This window comes from Pempheris klunzingeri, chromosome 6 (assembly GCF_042242105.1).
Source record: "Pempheris klunzingeri isolate RE-2024b chromosome 6, fPemKlu1.hap1, whole genome shotgun sequence".
NCBI lineage: Eukaryota > Metazoa > Chordata > Actinopteri > Acropomatiformes > Pempheridae > Pempheris > Pempheris klunzingeri.
This window is the reverse complement of record NC_092017.1, coordinates 28,101,515-28,125,613: the sequence shown is the minus strand read 5'-3', so window position 1 is coordinate 28,125,613 and position 24,099 is coordinate 28,101,515. Positions and strand designations below refer to the sequence as shown.

Here is a 24,099-nt window from a genome sequence, read left to right as displayed (position 1 = left end):
AAATTTCCCTCTTGGGCTCAGTAAAGTCTGTTTGTCAGGTCCTGCAGCGTTTTATTGTGGAGGAACATCACAGGAAATGATCACACAGGGCGTCTACGAGCATCAGCAGGTTGAATTTAAGATTTTATTGCATTTAAGGCCAATTTTGCAATAAAAATAGACAGTTCAACAGTTTAAGTGCAGCAAAATGACAATAAATGGTTCAGTTAAAGGAAATTGTTGCAAAAACATTCATTAATGTGAAAAAAATGTAGTAAATATTACTTTAAGACTTTCTAAGGACCCGCAGCTGCTCTGTTACAGTCATATGAAACCTAATATTTGGTTCATTAAGCTTTAAAAAAAAAAGGGTGCATATTTAAGGAGTGAGCTGACTGTCTGGACCTTTTATCTTTGGGGTTACACCAGCGATCAATCACATTTTATGTTCACTTTGTGGGAGTAATCAGAGCAGCAGGAAACGGATGACGGAACAAACCGAAGTAGTTTGTTGGCGTCACATAGACGACACTTCCTCAGTCGGACTGAAATTATTCTGATTACAGACGTGGAAACAGCTGGAAAAGATGTGCGTTTACATGTCACAAAGCATTTAGAGTAGAAGAATCTTTATTACTGCAAATTTTCAGCTTTATTTTGAAAGTCTAACCAGACATTGCGAATTTATTACAGTTAACTTTTGCCTTTATTTTGAAAGTCTAGCTGAACGCTGTGTATTTATTACTACTAACTGTAAGCTTTATTTTGAAAGTCTAGCCGAGCGCTGTGTATTTATTACTAACTGTAAGCTTTATTTTGAAAGTCTAGCTGAACCCTGTGTATTTATTACTAACTGTAAGCTCTATTTTGAAAGTCTAGGCGAATGCTGTGTATTTATTACTAACTGTAAGCTTTATTTTGAAAGTCTAGCTGAATGCCGTGTATTTATTAATAACTGTAAGCTTTATGTTGAAAGTCTAACTGAACGCTGTGTATTTATTACTACTAACTGCAAGCTTTATTTTGAAAGTCTAGCAGAACATTGTTTATTTATTACTAACTGTAAGCTCTATTTTGAAAGACTAGGCGAACGCTGTGTATTTATTACTAACTGTAAGCTCTATTTTGAAAGACTAGGCGAACGCTGTGTATTTATTACTAACTGTAAGCTTTATTTTGAAAGTCTAGCCGAACGCGGTGTATTTATTACTAACTGTAAGCTTTATTTTGAAAGTCTAGCCGAACGCTGTGTATTTATTAACTTTTAGCTCTTAAGGCTCAAACTGTCTCACAAACTGGAAAACGAGAGAAAACCATTGAACCTAAAACTATTTTACTGCTTTTCCGAAATCTCCTCTGCGTTTTTATCAAATTGACGCCGGCCGGTTAGCGTCGGCGCTGCTGTTGCCGTGGCAACAAGGCACACACACACACACACACACACACACAGAGTGAGTTGGGGAAAAATGGGAGCGACCAAAAGTGACCATGTTGATCCGGCAAAGTGCCTCTGAAGTGGGGAGATGGTGGAAATGTTGATGTTGTGAGTGTGTCTGTCTGTCTGTCTGTCTGTCTGTCTGTCTGTCTGTCTGTGTGTGTGTGTGTGTGTGTGTGTGTGTGTGTGTGTGTGTGCTTTCATGTCAGTTTTTCCTGGCGAGCTGAGAGCTGGTGACACCGTGCACCGTTTCTCCTGGTGAAAACATTCCTCAGTCTGCAGCGGTGAAGAGAGTGTGTGTGTGTGTGTGTGTGTGTGTGTGTGTGTGTGTGTGTGTGTGTGTGTGTGTGTGTGTGTGTGTGTGTGTGTGTGTGTGTGTGTGTGTTGAAGTGACTTCTCAGTCTGATTCATGGTTTTGACGGCAGTCCAGCTCGATCCCTCGGCGCTGAGGCGGTTCTTCAGCCTGATGTCATCCGTCCTCTCGGTGTCCTTCATGTTTGGACGCTTTTAGATAAATTTACTAAGTTTGTTCTTGTTCGTTTTACTTTGATGTCATTTATTCTCACGTCTTCGTGAATAATAACCAAAGTGTTTTAACCCTTTGGGGTCTAAACGTCCATAGAGAACCAGTTCCCCCAGTTTGGTGTGAAAGGCCCTGACGTCTGGATTTTATTGATTCTGTGCTGTGTTGGGATTATTGTGATTCTTTGACAGATCTGCTTATTTCACAGGGGAAAAAAATCTAAAAACTTGAACTCTAGAAGGTAAAAACAGTTTATTTAAAACCCTCTGAACTCTCTGAACGCTGCGTCCTCGCTGCTGTTTCTTCTTCTGGTGACGTCGTTTCTTGGAGGACCTTCTTCTTCTTCATGTCCCTTAAATTGTGTCCAACCTCAGCTAGAAGGTTCCAGAAGTCAGTAAACCAATAATGATAAAAGATCACCGATCAACAAGGCAAATATCGGATCGTTAGATTTGTGTGTCTCTGGTTCTAACGCAGGAATCAGCTCAGCCTGGACAAGAACGAATTAAAGCTTCTGTTGCCTGATTGATTGTTTTATCTTCCGTTTCCTCGCTGATCAGCCGGATTAACCGATTAGCTGAGAAATATAACTTTGATCAATAAGCAGAAACGTGTCCAGCAAACCATCGTTTCTTTGATCCCTCAGTGAATTTAACAATTTACTGTTTTTGTTTGTGATGCTTTTGAGCCATTTTTCACTATTCTCTTCCGAATCAGGTGAATCGTTACTCAATCAAACTTATCAGCAGACTGATCGATAATAAAGATGATTAGTTGCGGCCCTATTGATTATAAAAACCAAGGATAATCTCACAATAACGGCTTATTTTTGTTGTCTTGACTTGACTTGACAACCTTTAGTAGTTTGGAAAAAAGTGACGGACAAATGGTTTGATTTTAATCAGTTGGAACATTTATTGATCTATTTTTCCGTTTTCAAACCTAAAACTGATGCTCCAGGAAGCAGCCATCTTGTTTTTTTATTCCCTCCGTCTGTGCACTTCAGCTTTGGATGGATTTTCCTCCATCCAGCCGGACAGACGCTCCTCTCTCTGGTCTTTGCTTCTAGTTTTCAGTCTGGAAAACACGGCTGCCAGCGTGGAAACGCTTCTTCTGGATGTTAAACCCTGTAAAGCACAAATCTGGTTTGTCACTGGTTTTGTTTTCTGAATAAATGTGAGGAGAAAAGTTTATTCTGCAGCTCCCACTTTGAATACTTGATAACGAGGTTGCGGAGGCCATATTTGGCTAATTGCTCCAGCATGTGTCTGTCGGGCTTTATGGATTCACAGGGAATATTTTCCAGACGAGAAAAACCAGCCACAGCAGAGTTTGTGAGACGTAGTTTGGCTCTGTGACCGCTTGTTATTTACAGTGATGATGTTTGTGACGTTGATGTGCATCGTTAACATCTGGAGTGTGGAAATGTGATCCATGTTTATCACAAGAGGACGAGCAGAGGAGCTCAGCAGGGTGCAACATCTGCTCTGCTGTCAGCTCTGCGGAGGCTCTGCAGGGTTTCCCGTCACACCGTCGCTCAGCTCGCCATGAACGCTCGGCGACTCGTGACCAGTGTGTGCATGTGCATCCTCACTTATACATACATACATACCTGTTTTTACATATTTTGGAGTGTTGGAACTGGTCCAGTAGATCACCTCAGCCAGAACTGGTCCAGTAGATCACCTCAGCCAGCAGCCACCAAACGGGCTGCAATGGCTGCAACGTGATCCTTTGGGACAACTGCACCTGATCACAGTAGGTCCACTAAAAGAGCTTGTTTGATCCACTGACAGGCTCAGAGTGTTATTCTAAGTGTGTGACAGCATCATGGAAAGGATCCCTACAGAGAGAGACCTGGAAGATCCTTTTGGTTTAACCACAAACAGCCGTTATATCGCTCTCTGCACACACACCAGACTACATTCACTAAAACAGGGATTTTAGAGAACAGGAACACAGGAGCTGCTGGTCTGCTGCTGTCTTAATTGGTCCGTTTGTTTATATTATTGTGTGACTTTGGTGTTTTTAAAGGTTTAGTTCAGATCCCACACAATATTTGTATAACACACAATAACACAAGCAAACTAACCAATCAAGGCAGCAGCAGACCAGCAGGTCCTGTGTCCTGTATGGTAAAATCCCTGTTTTAGTGAATGTAGTCTGGTGTGTGTGCTGTTTGTGGTTAAACCAAAAGGATCTTCCAGGTCTCTCTCTGTAGGGATCCTTTCCATGATGCTGTCACACACTTAGAATAACACTCTGAGCCTGTCAGTGGATCAAACAAGCTCTTTTAGTGGACCTACTGTGATCAGTTGCAGTTGTCCCAAAGGATCTACTGGACCAATCCCAACACTTTTAGTACCTACTAGTCATTTATACACCAGAATATGTACACCAGTGTGTCTTTGCAAGTCTCCTCCTTCAAAATGCAGCATGACATCATCCATTAAAGCAGCATGTCACTCATCATTATGTGTGTGTGTCATTAAAATGCAGCACAGTTACTCCCAGTTACAAAGCGTTAGTGTAACTCAAGTTTCCTTAACACAGCTGTAGCTGTTGTGGAGATTCTGGCGTTCCCACTCTTTGTTTTTTCTGTCGGTCTGCCATTCTTCATGCTGTGTCACTCTGCCTCCAGCTGCCATTACACAACCCCTCAGATATTCAGAGGAGCTGCGAGTCTGTGAAACCTTCCCCCCCTTTTTTTCAGATGTGAATCCTCTCCACAAAGAGAGGAAACTGATGCTGCTGCTCAGGCTCTCTGCCGGACATCCACCTGTTGTTTACTCAGACCGACTGACCGAACACAACACGGTGCAAATGCTGCAAAGCCCGCCGCCGTTCAAAAAACGTTTCACCATAAAACGTAGAATCATTGCCGAGGAAGTGTGTATTTATGTCACTGAATATGCACGAAGGGAAAGGACAGCAAGACGGGCTGGTAACTGGAGACTGCAATAAAAGGCTTGTTCACCTACGATGGAAAAAAAAGTGTATTTTCTGGCCCAAAGGAATAGTTCATCAGTTTAGTCAACATATTTTTAGGCTTTCCTCCAGAGTGAGATGTTCAGATCGAGCAGAATCATCTGTGACTGATTTAAATTCACTCTCTGCTGTGACGACACGTTGGGAGAATTTTGTCTGCAGGCGAGCTGCTCCTCTGCACCACACGGCCAAAAGTGTGTGGACAGCTGAACGCTGGTCGTTAATGTGCCGCTGTAACAGCCTCCTCCACTCCTCTGGTTTCAGTCTCTCTGCACCCAGAGTCCTAACGTAGTCCTAGTGGATCAAACAGGCTGCGTTTCTTCTTCTGCTGCTTTAAATGTGTTTCTAACGGGATCAGACAGGCTACGTTTCTTCTTCTGCTGCTGCTTTAAATGTGTTTCTAACGGGATCAGACAGGCTGCGTTTCTTCTTCTGCTGCTTTAAATGTGTTTCTAACGGGATCAAACAGGCTGCGTTTCTTCTTCTTCTTCTGCTTTAAATGTGTTTCTAACGGGATCAAACAGGCTGCGTTTCTTCTTCTTCTTCTGCTTTAAATGTGTTTCTAACGGGATCAAACAGGCTGCGTTTCTTCTTCTTCTTCTGCTTTAAATGTGTTTCTAACGGGATCAAACAGGCCGCGTTTCTTCTTCTGCTGCTTTAAATGTGTTTCTAACGGGATCAGACAGGCCGCGTTTCTTCTTCTGCTGCTTTGAATGTGTTTCTAACGGGATCAAACAGGCTGCGTTTCTTCTTCTTCTTCTGCTTTAAATGTGTTTCTAACGGGATCAAACAGGCTGCGTTTCTTCTTCTTCTGCTGCTTTAAATGTGTTTCTAATAGGATCAAACAGGCCGCGTTTCTTCTTCTGCTGCTTTAAATGTGTTTCCAACAGGATCAAACAGGCCTCGTTTCTTCTTCTGCTGCTTTAAATGTGTTTCTTGGATGTACTTCCTGCTTTGTTGTGCTGCAGCTACAGACAGCAGCTAAAGTCACAGTCAGAGTGTTTCTCCATCCCAGATGAACTTCTGGTCGTCATGGTGTTAAAAACCCTCTGAGCGGCTGACGTCTGGCCTGGTGCCCCCCCATTAGAGAATAATACTGATGTGCTGCTGGAATATACCACTGACAGTCTGCAGGGGGGCTTTTATTTTGAAAACTGAGCAGATTCTCTTATGGCCTATGGAAGCCACAATGAGGACAATAAGCAGAAACACCAAACACCAGTGGAGGCTCTGAAATCTTTCTGTTCTATCAGATCTCCGTCGCTCAGAAAGTAAAACCTGAAACAGTTCAGATCTCCTCTGGAGGTTCACAGATCTTTAGATCCACTGTTGTTCTGGATCAACATGTTCTCTGTCTTTCTTTAGTCTCCTCTGATGAACAACATGTCTGATTCCTGGATTTTCTCCATGTTTCTCCCAGTCTGAAGTCTTTTCTCACTCATTCTGCTTCCGTGACTTCTGGAACCTTCTAGCTGAGGTTGGACACATTTTAGGGACATGAAGAAGAAGAAGGTCCTCCAAGAAACGACGTCACCAGAAGAAGAAACAGCAGCGAGGACGCAGACGCAGCGTTCAGAGAGCAGAGGGTTTTAAATAAACAGTTTAAAACTGTTTTTACCTTCTAGAGTTCAAGTTTTTAGATGATTTTCCCCTGTGAAATAAGCAGAGCTGTCGAAGAATCAGAATAAACCCAACACAACACAGAATCAATAAAATCCAGACGACACTAAACCCTGCAGACCAGTCAGGGCCTTTCACACCAAACTGGGGAAACTGGTTTTTTATGACGGTGGCTCCGTGCATGGAGGAGTGGGGGGGTGGGGGTGGGGGGGCGCTGTCATGTTGAAACAAGAAAGGGACAAAAACAAACTGTTGACACAAAGTTAAAGAACACCATTCATTCATTGGAACCAACGGGGCGCCGCCCAACCACGACGGGTTTCCACATACTTTTGGCCACATTCGACGCTCCTCTGAGTCAGAGTTTGAGTCTTGATGGCTGAAAGTTCACGCCTGCATGCAGGTTATTTATGCCAAGTGGAAAGTGCCAAATATTGTCAGGGCAGCGTTCAAACTTTGACAGAAAGTTGGAGCTAACTGGCCGTGCAAAAAGGTCTGATTACGGCATGAAAAACACCATAAAAAGTGTTGTTTTGTCAGAGTTTCATGGCATTTAAAGCAGCATTTTAACGTTAATCAGGGTTTTACGGCTTTTTAAGGCATCATTTGACGCTACACGCTGTTAAAAATGGCGTCCTGAGAGTAGAAAAAGTCACAATGTTCGGCGCTTTCCGCTTGCAGTAGATATTTTGAGTGTAAACATGAGGAATGGAGGTAAAGACGTCAGCAGAAATTCAGCTAGGGTGGAGACCTTGAGGTTTCCTACTTAACATCATCCAGGTATGATGGTTTGAGGGCACGATGGCGAGTCGAACAGGCTCCGCCGCCTGTCAAAGTCGCTGATGGACAGATGAGTTTATTTATTGTGTCAGTAAAGCTCTCATATGGTGACACGCGTCTGAAGCAGCTCCTCCAGTTTGGCGATCGAGGCGTGAAAGTCAGACGGAGCTCTGAGCATCTTTAATGTCAGTGAAATGACATCGGAGCAGTAAAACCAGATATTTATTGACGTAACTTCCTGTGTCTTATATCATCATCTATCATCTGGATAAAAGTTCTGCACTATAACAAAGATTTTTAAGCTTTCTCCCATCGGATATGAACTTGGACCACCGGTTAAGTTTAAGTTATATTGTCTGTGTCGTCCTTTACCTTTTTTATTTTAGTTTTTTGAGCCAAAAGTCAGTAAAGTCTGAGTTTGTCTGTGAAAATACATAAATATACAAAATACGGCTAACGCTCGTGCTGCTCATGCTAACTGGGGCTAACGCTTGTGCTGCTCGTGCTAACTGAGGCTAACGCTTGTGCTGCTCGTGCTAACTGGAGCTAACTGAGGCTAACGCATGTGCTGCTCGTGCTAACTGGGGCTAATGCTTGTGCATCTTGTGCTAACTGAGGCTAACGCTAGTGCTGCTCGTGCTAACTGGGGCTAAAGCTCGTGCTGCTCGTGCTAGCTGGGGCTAATGCTCGTGCTGCTCGTGCTAACTGAGGCTAATGCTCCTGCCAATTGGAGCTAAAGCCTGTGTTAATGCTTGTGCTAACTGACAAAAATATGAATATAACAAACATAAAGTGTCAAATAATAATGAGATCATTGTAAAAAGAAAAAGAAAATGGTACAATTAATAAAATCAAGAAAAATAGTAAGAAATAATAAACAGAAGAGAAGCAGTGATGGCTTATATGTAAAAGAAAAGTGAAAACGCAGTGGTTGTGTTCTCAAAATAAAAAGAGGCCAAAACCCACAAATGCACACACACACACACACACACACACACACACACACACACACACACACACACACACACACACACACACACACTCTCTCGTTGTATATTCTGACCAACATTTTTCTGCCGTGCTCTGACTTGCTCGGTGTGGCAGGTATTTCCTGACTGACGACACAAAGACGACTTCACAGGTCACACATGTACAAACTGACATTCATCATTTCTGAGTCTGTTTCTACGTTTAACTTCTTCATTAATCATATTTTTTTTTAATTGATGAGCTCTGACTCGACGTGTGGACGTCAGCAGTGTCTCTGTGCTTGTGTGTGTGTGTGTGTGAAAACACAAATGACGTGTGTTGTCATGTCAACACACACACACACACACACACACACACACACACCCTCAGACCACCACAAAGATAATCTGTTGTTCTCACATGATTTACCTGTTGGACAATTCAAATCCACCTTTTCATTATGCAGAAATTCACTTTTTCATTTTCTAATCACATACAAACAAACTACATACATGTCACCATAGCAACAGGAAAGAAAAGAAGAAGTATGATAAAGTGTAATGTGTGTTTTGGCTTGATTACTTTATATCAAAGTTTATCTGAGAACCAGCTACAGTGGATTCCTGTGATTATTGAATTATATTAATTATGCTGTATTATATCTAACAATCTTTCTATGATCCCAAAGTGACTCAACGTTTCTCAGAGTCTGTTATCGTCCTCTTGGCTGCAGTTAAACCTGCAAATATTATTATTTTTCCAAGGGCTAACCTGGTGTTCACGCTGAGGACGGAGAAACAGAGAGGGGATGTTTTCAGGACAGAGGGACACTTCCAGAAAACATGAACCAACTTTATTCTGGCTTCATCGTGAAGCGCTGTTTCATGTGTGTAAATCTTTCCACCTGTAGAGATCGTTGTGCCTCAGTATCCTGTTTCATGAGGAAATGAGACCTGTGACAACATGCTGTTTGTGGAGTAAAACTTCTTAACTCCATCTTTCTGCTAGGTGTGTTTTTAGCAGAGATGTGGAGATTAGTTTAGTTAGTAGATGTAACAGCCTTTTCCTGTTAGCTGAGATAAAACACTGCTGGGAACCTTTGATTTAGTTTATGCTTCTTCTGCTGAGGAGGTTTTGTTCTTAGTCTCCTGTTTTCTGCTTGTAGGATGTTCCAAAAATAGAGCTGGATATTGGTGCACAATAAATTTTTATGGATAACCACAGTATTTTCAAGCCTGGGCCCTAACTTTACATATTTAGGGTTCAAGATGATTAGTAGGTACTAAAACTTTACCCTTTGTGACAACCACAAACAGCCGTTATATCGCTCTCTTCAAACACACCAGACTCCATTCACAAAAACAGGGATTTTACCTCACAAAACACAGGAGTTGCTGGTCTATTGCTTCCTTGATCGTCAGTTTATTTGTGTCATTGTGTGTTACACAAATATTGTGTAGGATCTGCAGTAACCCTTTGAAACAGCAGAGTCACAGAATAACACAAAAACAAGCCAACCAACCGAGGCAGCGGTAGACAAGCAACTCTCATGTTCTGCCGTGTTAAATTACTGTTTTCGTCAATGGAGTTTGGTGGCTTTGAAGAGAGCGATATAATGTCCCACTACCAAGTAGAATCAGAACTTCTCCAGCCAAACGATACCTGCATTAAAGCCCTTTTGTGCACAGATGAATATGTATGTGGATGAACAGGTCTCTCCAGTGAAACGGGGAGGTGTTGTAGTCGAGCTGTTGCATCACTCGTCCTGCACACAGGCTCTGACTCATAGTTCACATACCAAACACTCACATACCAGCCTCAGTTCTAGTTAAAGGAAAGGCTGGCATCTTTTCAAGTTTGTCTGAATACAATACTCACAGGCTAGATGTGTGTGTTTACAGCTGAGATACACCTACAGCACGGATTAGTCCACAGGTGTGGCTCTCGTGCTCTTGTCTGTGTGCAACAGGTGTGAGATGTTTTCCTGCAGCAGTGTTTTATATGTTGTTATACTGTTTTAGTTTCATAGAGTATTACAGTGTATTACCTCCTGCTTTGTAAAGATTAACTCTGGTATTTGTAAACCAGGACTCCTGGACTTTTTACATAATTTGGTTTCGAAATAACTGGTAGGTTACACCCAAAAACTTTTGCCACTCATTGTTATTCTAAGTGTGTGACAGCATCATGGAAAGGATCCCTACAGAGAGAGACCTGGAAGATCCTTTTGGTTTAACCACAAACAGCCGTTATATTGCTCACACCAGACTGCATTCACAAAAACAGTGATTTTACATGTGAGTTGCTGGTCCACCACTGCCTTGATCGGTGAGTTTGCTTGTGCTAATGTGTGACTTTGGTGTTTTAATGGCTTAGTTTGGCTTCAACACTATACCTGTGTAACACACAATAACACAAACAAAGTAATTGTTTGAGGCAACATTAGACCAGCAGCTCCTGTGTCCTGTGAGGTAAAATCCCTGTTTTAGTGAATGTAGTCTGGTGTGTGTGCTGTTTGTGGTTAAACCAAAAGGATCTTCCAGGTCTCTCTCTGTAGGGATCCTGTCCATGATGCTGTCACACACTTAGAATAACACTCTGTGGCAAAAATAAGCAGTTTTAGTGGACGTATTTTGATCAGGTGCAGTTGTCCCAGAAGGATTTCTTTGCAGCCATTGCAGCACGTTCTTGGTTGGACTCTGGCTTGGACCGGTTGTCAGGTGGCGCACATTTGATGCTGAGAAATCAAAGCTTTTTAATAGCTTTTTTTTGCATCCACCCAAACTTTTACACCACAGAGATTAATTCATGACAAAACTTTCTTAAAGCCCAGAAAAGTTGTTAAGTGTGTGTTGGCAGATTGAAGCAAAGCGTGGGTGAGAAACTCGCATTGGACTAAATTGTCTCCACCGGGGAACAAAACGCTGGGACGCCCCTCAGTAAAGAGACGTCCTGAGCTGAAGGAGAGTCTGCTGCTAACGTGGCTCCACACAATCACGTGTTCTCCGCTTTGCTCAGGATTCAGTTTTAAATTGACGCTCGTGTCGCTCCTCGTGCCAGAGGACAGAAAATGAGAAGTGGGCAGATGGCTCGCACTGGCTTGTTTACAGAAATGCTGATTAATCCGAACTTCCTCTTGGAAAACAAAAAAAAAAAAAGAAACCAGTAACTGTGAGCGATCTGTGGTCATTTTCAGGTGTAATTATTTGTTTTGGATGTAAAATATCAAGTTGTCCGAGCCCAAACTGATTTCTGAGGGACTGTAGGAACATTATTTGGGTGGGGAAGATTTTAAAAAAGCAACACTGCCCCCAGATTTACTTCAAACTCTCCCCTTGATTTATAAAAAAAAGCAAAAGCCCAGTTTCTACATTAAAAACTTTTTTAAAGAAGCATAAAGAATTCACCGCCACACTTTAAAACTCAATAAAAATTGATAATAATTATAATTTTCACCAAGAGAAATTGGATTATGGCAAAGGAACAAAACGGTGAAAGCTTTGGCCGCACTTTTGAAATAACTAGTTGGTATTAAAACCTTTGGTCATCTCTGCTGGCAGCAAATGGCAGCAACATGATCCTTTGGGGCAACTCCATCCATTCAAGATAAGACCCTTTTTTGTTTAAGCAGAAACACACACCAGACTCCATTGAGAAAAACAGTAATTTTACCTCACAGAACACAGGAGTTTGCTGGTTTTCTGCTGCCTCCATTGGTGAGTTTGTTTGTGTTAATGAGTGTTACAGAAGTATTATGTTGGATCTGAACTAACTGTTTAAAACACAGAAGTCGCACAATAACTCAAACAATCTAACCGATCGAGGCAGCAGTAGACCAGTATCTCCTGCGTTAAATCCCTGTTTTAGTGAATGTAGTCTGGTTTGTGTGCAGAGAGCGATATAACGGCTGTTTGTGGTTAAACCAAAAGGATCTTCCAGGTCTCTCTCTGTAGGGATCCTTTCCATGATGCTGTCACACACTTAGATTAATACTCTGAGCCTGTCAGTGGATCAAACAAGCACTTTTAGTGGACCTACTTGATGCATGGATTTACATTACAGCCATTACTACCAGTACAAGTGGAAGCGATCTGCTGAAATTCCGGAAATTTTTGCACCTACAAGTAATTTAGACACCAAAATATGTAGAAATAGTTTCCAGGATTAAAAATACCAGAGTTCGGAGTTTTCACATCTTTATCCACATGTTTATTGTAGTGATAACACCTGATAGCAGGTTACTTAATGGCCCGATAACAGGTGAGATAAAAGATATTTACTTTACCAGCATCTAAGAAGCCATAGCAAACAAATCCTCCATATTTAAACTTCATTGTCTGAAGCTGTGTCTGAATAGTTCATCTCTCCTCCGGCCACCTTCCTGTATTTGCATATCCATTTAACCCAAAAAGGGAATACATTAATCAAACAGCGGCCGGAGACATTTTGCATAAACGAGGGCCACGACACGCAAATCGGCTCTGAGCAGGACGAAGCGAGTGAGCGAGTGAGCGAGCAGGACTTTACTCGTGTTATACGACACTTTTCTGTCCAGGTGTCACAAAGACACGAGGTGACACAATGAAAACAGACAGTATAACAGTGGGGGTCAGGTGGGGTCGTCAATATCTGGAGATATCTCTACTGATCTTGTTCTTATTTGCTTATTTTCGGGGGGTTTCTTTTGCACTTTGTCTCCCATTTCACTTTAAAATGCTCTGTACTAACGAACTCTCCTTGTATTGTTCACGACGGAGGAAAAAACAAGGTCGTCCCCCGAGAGCAGAAACAGAAAAGCCTCTCGCTGACTCACAGCCTGAAACAACAACATCCCTGTAAAACTCATCCTCAGCTTTTCCCTTAAAACACACCAGACTCCCTCATCTCTTAATTCAGCCAGATAAACATCTTAAAAACACCTTAAGGTTTGATTTAAGTTGGTTTAAATTAGGGCCCTGAAATACAGTAAGGGGTTATTAGTGAGCCTTCAGTTAACCCAGATTTAAGGTAGAACTAGCTAATAGATTGTAGAGATGTATTAAAGCCTCTTTAATGGATCAATTAAGGAGTTTAATAACAACAAAATAACATACAACATATAGCTGCCTCAACTTTGGATCTTAAGAAGATCCTAAGTTAATATTTAAGGTTTTTTTGAGGGGTAGAAAGATTTAATTCCATTAAATGTTTAAGGCCCTTAATTCATTAAAAGATACCCACAGTAATTATATTACAGTCCATGAATGTATCTATTGATTATTATCTCCTTAAAATCAAATTACAACCCTAATTATGTTAGGAAAATACATTTAAAGTGATTTTAAGGTAAAAATTTTCACATTAACAGAAAATTAAAGGCTTTTTTTTATTTTCTAAATTAAGAGAAGGCTTTGGGTTACAGTATACAGTCAATAGAAACTTCCATCAATGAACTTTAAGGTAATTAATATCTGTTAATCAGCATTTAGCAGGAAAATAAATGTAATTTTAAGGTAAAAATCCACCTTATCTGAACATTTAAGGCCATTAAATGCATTTACAAAAATGTTATTTAATTGATATCCAATCTACTAATTATCCTCTCACAATCCAATTTAAAAAAAACTTTATTGTCCACAAATACACACAAAAAAAATGTCCCCTTAATTCCACCGTTATTGTTGTTGGGTCAATTCTAAGGTAAAAAATAAGGGGACTACTTTCTCCCCGTCTCTCCGCCCTGTAACCCATGTTTTTTCAGTCCTGGACTGTGTGTGTGTGTGTGTGTGTGTGATGCTGCGCCGCCGGTTTACGTCACCATGGCAACATGCCGCCGGCGGTCGTGGCACATCTCCTGCCCGGCGGGATAATGACAGAGCCATCAGCCCCAGCCCCCCCCGACATATCATAACGCTGAGAATAAACAGCAGCCGCACGCTCGGGCGTGTTTGCCCGCTAAGTGGAGGATGTGTCACCGGGAATTACCCGTAATAGTTTGTGGATATTGAGCATTTTAAAGCTGCGTAATGTTCCTTTAAGGGGTTTCTCTCTCTCTCTCTTTCCCGGTGATGTGGTTTGCAGCCGTGCAGGAGAGAGAAAAAGACAGAAAACAGTGAGGAAATAAAAAAAAAAAGGGAAAACTCTTCTTTCTTCAGTTTCTACGTGGCCTGATCTTTGTTTGGTTTTTCCTAAGAAACCGAACTCCTCCGCGTGGGGAATCTGGCCCGGTTCAGCAGCGACGGGGCGAAATCTGAGAGGTTTTTCTTGTCTCGCACTAATCATGTGAATCTGCTGCCAGCAGTCGGAGGCTGAGGGACCACAGGAGGGACCACCAGTCAGAGTGACCTCGGACACTCTGATTGGACACTTGTAGATTACTCATACGATCCACCAAGAGATCAGCTCGGGTACAGTGTGATATCATCTGGTGTTTGTTATCCCGGCCGGAGAAGGAGGACTTCTTGGCTCGTCTCAGCAAGGGAGGAAGAGATGGAAAATGAGTGTTAGAAAAGATGAGATTTTGTGGCGTGTGAGGCCTTTTTGGCAGCCGTGACTTTGCACAGACGTCCAGAAAGTTTTGAGCAGCTGCAGCTTCATTGTGGTTGAGTGTGAGTTCTCTTTATGCAAATGAGTCTTAAAGACAAAGTCACAACATTTTGGGAGAAACAGTTTAGGGTCAAATGAGGTCAAATTCAGGGCTGCAATTTATGAATTAGTAATTGATTTATTAATTACTTAAAGTAGACAGATAATTGTGAAGAACAGTCGAAAACGACGCCTCCAGATGTTCTGTTTTGTGCAAAAAACACTCAGAAGACAGAAGAAATTCATTTCACTGGAGAAGCTGGAACCAGAGAATATAAATAACATGAAGCATATCCGTGATGACACTATATAGGAACGTAAGAATGTGAATTGTGCGTGTTTTTTCCAAAATGTTTCTCATTAGGTTCAGTTCAATAAAAACTTTAAGTCAAAGGAGAACTCTGGGACCAGACTCCATTGAGAAAAACAGTAATTTTTGCCTGACAGAACATGAGAGTGGCTGGTCTACTGCTGCCCTGAACAGCTAGTTGTTTTGTGTTATTGTGTGTTTTATTAATTATTGGGCTGGATCCAAACTGACCCTTTAAACCACCAAAGTCCCACAGTAACATAAACAAACCCACCAATCGAGGCAGCAGGAGAGCAACAGCTCCTGGGTAAAACTGCTGTTTTTGTCAATGGAGTTTGGTGGCAGTGAACCGAACAATCTAACGGCTGTTTCAACTGACTTGTTCTTTAAACTTTTGAGTTTTTACACAGAAAAGACTCACATCTCTACTGTTACACTGACAGCTTCATATTTCTATTATTATTTGTGTTTGAGGCGCCCTCATACTGGACTTCCTGGTTCGTATGTCATCGTCTACCTGTAACAGCTCGCCCCTCCTCCACCTGAACACTCCTTTTCTTATTGTTGGGCTGAAATCTGACCAGAATTCCAGCTTCAGTGTTTGGTGTCGAGATTAATCTCTGCTTTTTTTTTTGTTGCTCTTTCTTCCCTGCAGGCCAGGCCGAGGCTAAACTGAAGGAGTTCAGCCCGTACTACAGGAGGCAGTTCTCCGTGGCTCGTTTCTCAGAGGTTGAAGATGATCTGGAGCAGCACAAGGAGAAGATCACGCAGCTGCTCAAACAGAGGGTACGTGTCCTCAATGTCCTCAATCAGCAGCCGCCAGAGGATTTGGTTACAGGCAGGGTGGATAAACAGCACCAACGAGCACACACACCAGACTCCATTCACAAAAGCAGTAATTTTACCTTGCAGAACTCAAGAGTTGCAGGTTTACTGCTGCCTTGAGTTTACTTAAGTTATTGGGAGAAACTGGTGCTTTACAAGTACTGAAATGAATGATAGGATTTGGTTGCAGGTGGGGCTGATAAACAGCACCGACTTGCGCTTTTGCACACCCACCAGACTCCATTCACAAAAACAGTAATTCTACCTTGCAGAACACAGGATTTACTTTTCTACTGCTGCCTTGATTGGTTAGTTCATTTGAGTTTTAAGGAGTTAGAGATACCTTAAAAATGGAGAACAAATGAGAGCTTTCGGTTACTGGTTGAGAGGACAAACCGCACCAACTACCACACGTTTGCACCCCCACCAGACTCCATTGAAAAAAACAGTGATTTTACCTTGCAGAACTCGTGATTCGCTGGGCTAGCACTGACTTGATCGGTTAGTTTGTTTGATTCATTGGGAGTAACAGATACTTTAAAAGTGGTCAAACGATAGGAGGAGGATTTGGCTACTGGTGGGGAAGATTAACTGCACCGATGAGCACGTTTGTACACCCACCAGACCCTGTTGATTAAAAACAGTAATGTTACCTCACAGAGCAAAGGGAGTTGCAAGAGTTATTGAGAGTACTAGGTACACTGATTCCTGGAAGAAATGTCTTTTTTGTTATTTGGTATGTCTGTGTTTTTAGCAGGGTTTCTCATATTTTAAAAATTGGTTTTGTCAATGGGTGGATTTAAGCTTTTTCCTTGCAGAGAGAATTCAGAGGAAAAACTCAAATTCCTGCCACATTTTCAGCCGTCTGTCGTTTTGTGTGTTGACCAGGAGGCTCCTGAGGAAGCCGAGGTGCTGTATGAGGACTGCGTCCTTTACTTTGACGAAACCAGGAAGTGGAGGGACAGGTACGTGGTGGTGAGAGCCAACTACTGCCTGGAGTGTCACGACAGTCTGGAGGTGAGCAGGAAACCAGAGCACCGGCGCTGATCGATACGCTGCCACCCAAAAGGAGCTGCCCTCCTCTCACCCTCTGCTCTTTTTCTGTTTCATCAGACTTTTGTCAAAGGAGTTCCCCCCCGCCAGAAGCTACTGCCAACAGGGGGCACTGTCCTGACCACAGAGGAGAAGTACATGGCCATGGTGGACAAGTGCTTCCCTGATGACACCAGTGAGTAACAGACAATAGTAATAGCACCAAAAAAGAGCTCTCTGCACACACACCAGACTCCATTCACAAAAACACTGATTTTAGCTCCCAGATGATGGTAGTTGCTGGTCTACTGCTGCATCAATTGGTATGTTTGTTCGAGTAATTGTGTGACTTTAGTGTTTTTAAAAACTTAGTTTGTATCTGAGCTAATGTGTTAAAGCACCAGAGTCGCAGCAGTAGATCAGCAAGTCCCGTGTTCTATAAAATAAAATTAGTGTTTTTGTCTGGTGGCTTTGAAGAGAGCGATATAGTGGTTGTTTCTACAAGTCATTTAGACAGCAAAATATGTAAGAATAGGGCCAAAACAGGCATTCGTCACTCATACTTACTTTTTACATTTACAAAACATATATTCTTGTATGTTAAGATACAGTCTGAGTCTTAAGAGACTTAAAATTGATTTAGTGTTGTTGTAAATCTTCTTTTTGGATTTCTTTATCATCTTGAACTGTTAAAACGTGTGTTTCAATATATCAAAAGAGAAAAATATAACGGTTCCACAGTCAGCGACATGAGAAAAGTCGCATCAGTTTGCAAGACAACACACACAAAGGTTGATAACTGATATTCAACCTGTGATAAACCAGGATTCCTGAAGTTAGTCGGGTTTGTTTCTGTATCTCAGACTCTTCCTATATTAGATTAAGGCTTAAGATAAGAGGTGTGTGTCCTGCAGAGGGTATTTTCTGTCTCGGGACACAGTGTTCCTGCAGGTATTTGACCCGCTGCCAGTCGTCAGGCTCATCTCGGCCTCCGCTGGCTGATGTGGAGACATAAACTCTGCAGACGATGAGCCTCTTATGTAACGCTGTCGTTTGGCTGTTTGCACACAAACACGATCTCTCATGAAGGGAAGCGCCGAGTGTCTTTGTTCACCCGTTTGTTACAGATTCATGAAAGAAAAAGCAGGGATGCTTCACACTCATAACTCTCTGATGCATTTCTTACAGATTAACCTGCAGAAATGTGTCATGTAAGAATAAATTTAAGGTCCTTTAGAATGACTCCAAATACAGATTTACATTTACAGACTCTATGAGCTACTTTTCATTCATTCATTTTGTTGTATTTAATCCACTGGGATTAAAAGCTCGGACGTTTTGTTTACACCTTTATCCGTGTTTAATCCTCGCCCCACGAGAAGACAAACTCGCTGTGATTCCCACTGTGGTTTCGAACAATAAACTCCCACCCACAGGTGCTGCTCAGCGAAGCTAAAAGCAGCTCAGGTGGGAGTTTGGGGGGCAAAGAGGACTGAAGGAATTTGGTAGGAACATTGTTTAGGACACACACACACACACACACACACACACACACATATACATAAACAGGAAATCTTAGGATGCATTAAGCTCCACCAATGAGCATGTTTGAACACCCACCAGACTCCATAGACAAAAACAGTTATTCTACCTTGCAGAACACAGGAGTTGCTGGTCTACTGCTGCCTTGATCAGATAGTTTGTTTGTGTTTATTGTGTGATTTTGGTATTTTTAAAGACTTCATTTGGATCTGAACTAACGTGTTAAAGCACCAGAGTCACAGCAGTTGACCAGCAACTCTCCTGTTCTGTGAAGCAAAATTACTGTTTTTGTGAATGGAGTCTGGTAGCCTTGAAGAAACGATATAAGAACCAAAGTATTGGACACATTAGCAGGTTATGTGTCTTTTCGTCTTTTCACCAGACTCCATTGACAAAAACAGTGATTTTATCTTACAGAAGACAAGAGTTGCTGGTCTCCTGCTGTGACTCTGGTGCTTTCACACGTTAGTTTGAATCCAGACGAACTGTTTAAAACACCAAAGTCACACACAGACAAATAACCAACAACACAAATAAAGAACACAATAAATAACCCACTGAGGCAGCAGCAGACCAGCAGCACCTGTCCCATGCAAGGTAAAATTAGTGTTTTTGTGAATGGAGCCTGGTGTGTGTGCAGACCAAACCAGAAGGATCTTCGAGGTCTCTCTCTGCAGGGATCCTTTCCATAATGTTGCCAGGTAACTAAAGTTATCAGGACTCTACACTAACAGACGCTGATGTTTCCTGTTTCAGATGTGAAGGAGGACTTTGCTCCTCCTCTGTCGGGGATGCCTGGACAGTTTCCCGTCTACCTGCGTCTGCCGTACAGGAGAGACTCCTACTTCTGCTTCAGACAGCAGGCCAAGCAGGCCGCCTTCCTCTCCATCCTGTCCGACTGCATCAGACATCAGAACCAAGGTGAGGCCTCAGGCGTAGAGGAGATACAGCAGCTTCACCGTCCTCTGCCTCAACTCTTTTTAGGACACTTTCAGTGCGACCACAAGCCACCGTACAAGAACTCCGTCTAGATTAAATCGCTGTAAAATCAACAGAAGTTCGGCTTGAATCAGGAATCTAAGGAGATTATTTATTCACCGGCAGCTTTCAGTGCTTTACACACACATTTTGTTACCCAGCCCTGTCAGATATTAAGAATAAAAAATGTCTGATTAATTAGTATTTACACTATAATAATGATTGTTTCAGCTCTGATTCATCGTTTAGTCTATAAATATTTCAGATAAAAGTGAAACTGCCCAAGATCCAACAATCAACCCCCCCCCAAAATGTTCAGTTTATTATTATTTAATCAGTGGTGGAAGAACAATGTAAAAATATTCCTATTATATTCATTCGTAAGTTCTTCATACTGACAGTTTAGACAGTGGTAGACCAGCAGCTCCTGTGTTCTGTGAGGTAAAATCCCTGTTTTAGTGAATGTAGTCTGGTGTGTGTGCAGAGAGCGATATAACGGCTGTTTGTGGTTAAACCAAAAGGATCTTCCAGGTCTACACAGTCACATAATAACACACAAAAAACACTAACTTACTGGGACAGAGATCCCTGTGAGGTAAAATAACTGTTTTTCTCAATGGAGTCTGGTGGATTTGAAGAGAGCTTCTGTCTTTTCACCAGACTCCATTGACAAAACCAATAATTTTACCCAGCAGAATACTTGAAGACTCCCTCTTCAAGACATTAAGGCATTTTTTATTCTTAATATTTCACTGATTCATTGTTTAGTCTATAAATATGCCAGTTAATATCATATAATCAGTGGCTGAAGAAGCATTTGGCTCCAACACGATGTTATAGAAATATTCCAAGTGAGTTCTTCATACTGACAAAGCCCTCTGCGACCGAGCGTTTGATGCTCGCAAGATGGATTTAGGCTGCGTAGCATCACTCGAGCTGCCTCTCTCTCCACAGTTGCCACGGCAACAGGCTTGCCACACCGGCTCCCGAGCAGCGGTGAAGGTCATTTTTTAATCGCATGAAAAGTCGCCTGCTGTTGTCTCCGTGCAGCCGAGTGCACTGATGAAGCTGTACGTTTTAATGTTGGCTGACGGATGCTCTTTGTCACAGTGATCCGGCCGCAGATGAATCCCAAGGGCTCTTTAACCATAATCCCTCTGTGTGTGTGTGTGTGTGTGTGTGTGTGTGCGTGTGTGTGTGTGTGTGTGTGTGCGTGGTCTTCCCTCCCTGTCAGACTTCCTGAAGAAGAAGACGTGTGAGGTGCAGGCCTTCCTCAAAGCCATCCAGCTCTACAGGCAGGACAAAGGCCAATACGAGGCCTGGGACATGCTGATAGGAAGTGATGTCCGGGTATGTCCTGCACTCACTCTCTGCTCTTCTTTTTACACACATTTTGGTGTTTGAATGACTTAAAAGACATGACTGAAAGTGTTGGAACTGGTCCAGTAGATCACCTCAGCCAGCAGCCACCAAACGGGCTGCAATGGCTGCAACGTGATCCTTTGGGACAACTGCACCTGATCACAGTAGGTCCACTAAAAGAGCTTGTTTGATCCACTGACAGGCTCAGAGTGTTATTCTAAGTGTGTGACAGCATCATGGAAAGGATCCCTACAGAGAGAGACCTGGAAGATCCTTTTGGTTTAACCACAAACAGCCGTTATATCGCTCTCTGCACACACACCAGACTACATTCACTAAAACACTAATTTTAACCCACAGAAAACAGGAGTTGCTGGAATACCCCGACCTTAATCAGTTAGTTTGTTTGTGTTATTGTGTGTTATACAAATATTGTGTGGGATCCAAACTAACTCTTTAAAACATCAAAATCACACAAGAACAGAAACAAACTAACTGATCAAGGCGGCAGTAGACCAGCAACTACTGTGTAAAATTAGTGTTTTAGTGAATGTAGTCTGGTGTGTGTGCTGTTTGTGGTTAAACCAAAAGGATCTTCCAGGTCTCTCTCTGTAGGGATCCTTTCCATGATGCTGTCACACACTTAGAATAACACTCTGAGCCTGTCAGTGGCTAATATTCAGTCGTAAACGTTCAGTGACGCCAATTGAGGCTCATCATCATCACCATCATCACCATCATCACTTTTATCACTGAGACACAGCTCAGCCTCGACGCTCTGCTGCTCTGCAGACAAATGTCTCACTGCTGAATATCTGCTTCATGAAATTTTTACAAGTCGTCTCCAGGATCGAGTTCATCGCTTTGACAGAATTTAAAAACAAGAGCAGAACTGCAGCAGAGGAGGAAGATGAAATGAGGGAGAGGAGAAAATAAAGATGGAAGAAGTATAATTATTTCCATCTTTAAATCCTTTCTATAGAACAACTTAGTTTCATTTTGATGTCACTTTGTGGGCTTGTAGTGACACTGTCTTAAAGGAGTAGTTCAACATTTTGGGAACAATACTTCCAATAAAGATTAGGAGCTCGTGTCTGAGTCATTTGGATGCTGTTAGCCTAGCTTAGCATAAAGACTGTCAAGCAGGGGGAAACAGCTCTAAGGTGGCTCTCACACCTTTGTGCAGGGGGTTATGACACCACCTGGCTTTGGCCAATCAAATCGAAGGAGACGAGCATCGCTGGTCAATGAAGGAGCTGATAATTCAGGCTTGGCGTCACAAAGCGCTAACGCTAAAGCTAGCTAGCATAGCTGCTACTATGGAAAATTTGTGGGTTTTGATTTGTTTTCCAAGCTGGTTGTTACAGACTCGTGTGCATCTTCAGTTTGTTTGAAGGCCTCAAGTTTGGCATTTTGACTCTGATTGGTCAGGTTTAGTCAGGACCCTCCTCTGATTGGTCAGTGAGCAGGTAGCCCCGCCCCCAAAGCTCCCCCCCCCCTCCTGGTGTATCTTCCTCTAAATGGACCATAATCTACTAAATGAACATCCTGCTGTGCTGAAGAAGACTGTAAACTAGAGACTGAGAGCAGTTTGTGGGTTTAGGGGGGAGTAATGTGCTGGAACTATTTCTTGTTGAGCAGCAGCGTATCCATCCGCCCCAGCGCTTGTGTTTGGATGTTTCTGTTTCTTTTGCATCCTCTCACTGCGTTCGCTTTGATCTTCAGCCTCCAGCAGCAGACACCGTCATCCTCACCCTCTCTTTCTCTCTTTCCTCCCCCCTCATCTTCCTCTCTGCCCCCCCACCCTCACCCTCACCCCCTCACCCTCCTCCCACCACCACATGATGATGGTTTAAACGCTCCATTGTGCTGCTGTTTGCTCACATTGTGCTCGTTCAAAATTAGCTGGAGGTGAAAGGAAGTTTGAGTCGCAGCAGGAAGACAACACACACACACACACACACACACACACACACACACACACACACACACACACACACACACACACACACACACACACACACACACACACACACACACACACATTTAAAGTCAATTTGTTTTAGCAATAGGTCAGACATTTCCTGTTTTTGCTGCTCTCAGCGTGCTGTTCATACACGTGTGGTAAAAATACATACCACACGCTCTCACACTCACTCATCAGCATTTTTTTTTCTCTTGCACACACACACACACACACACACACACACACACACACACACACACACACACACACACACAGATCCACGCCCACCAGTCAGGGCTGAGACAGGAGAGGAATGAATGAAATGTCTCCAACAGTTTCACTGCAAAAATAAATCATAGATCAGTGCAGCTGTGTGTGTGTGTGTGTGTGTGTGTGTGTGTGTGTGTGTGTGTGTGTGTGTGTGTGTGTGTGTGTGTGTGTGTGTGTGTGTGTGTGTGTGTGTGTGTGTGTGTGTGTGTTCAGACCGCTCATTAATCAATCATCATGTTTGCTATTGTGCTTTTAATCAATGATTACTCACCACAAATATTCCCAGGAAGCTTCTTCAGTGTGAGTTCAGTGTTTTTTTTGTCCTGTTTGGTTAGAAAACACACTTTAGTTTGTACAAAGTGACTTTTTAAAACAGTAAATGTGACTCAAGTTGATTATTTTCATCATAAATTCATCTGCTGATTTTTTTTTTTGTTTGCCTGTTTTGTTTTGTTCGATGAGCAGAAACTCAAACATGCTCTTTATATCTCCTTTCTAGTCTTTTTGACCTCTCAAAGCGCTGAAGCATTAAACTAATCGCTCACACCGGAGGATCGAATGATATGAAACAGAGCAGCAGCAGCAAATTCTCACATTTTAAGGAGCTGGAAACAGATTTCTTATTGTTGTTTTTGATTTATTTGATGCCATCTGATGAATGGATTGACTGATATTAATAGTTTCAGCTCTAAATGTGACCAAAAAACACCCCCCAGCGCAGCAGCACGGTCCCCCACGCAGCGTGTTCCTCATCTCAGATACGATTTGCTGTTTTCTCGCTGCGGTTTTGGAGGAAAATCTGGAAAATGTGCTCCGTGTTTCCCGCTCCTGTCAGTCTGGACGGGTATTTTGATGCTGGTCCAGAACTCGTCCTAGTTTGGGTTTTATAACTTCAGTATTTCAAAGGTTTTAAACGCAGCGAGCACACGGAAACTTTTGCCTTCAGTGGGTCCAAA

The 24,099-nt window shown here is 42.5% G+C and overlaps 1 protein-coding gene across 1 annotated transcript in view; it reads left to right on the top strand.

Moving 5' to 3' along the window:
• The window catches only part of niban1a (niban apoptosis regulator 1a), a 34,278-nt gene that overhangs the window by 2,303 nt on the left and 7,876 nt on the right, over window positions 1–24,099 (top strand). Inside the window, exons 2-6 of the mRNA XM_070832135.1 lie at window positions 15,824–15,954; window positions 16,882–17,010; window positions 17,107–17,221; window positions 19,324–19,488; window positions 20,780–20,895. Coding sequence (XP_070688236.1) covers window positions 15,824–15,954; window positions 16,882–17,010; window positions 17,107–17,221; window positions 19,324–19,488; window positions 20,780–20,895 — 656 coding nt within the window. The remainder of the gene's footprint in view (window positions 1–15,823; window positions 15,955–16,881; window positions 17,011–17,106; window positions 17,222–19,323; window positions 19,489–20,779; window positions 20,896–24,099) is intronic.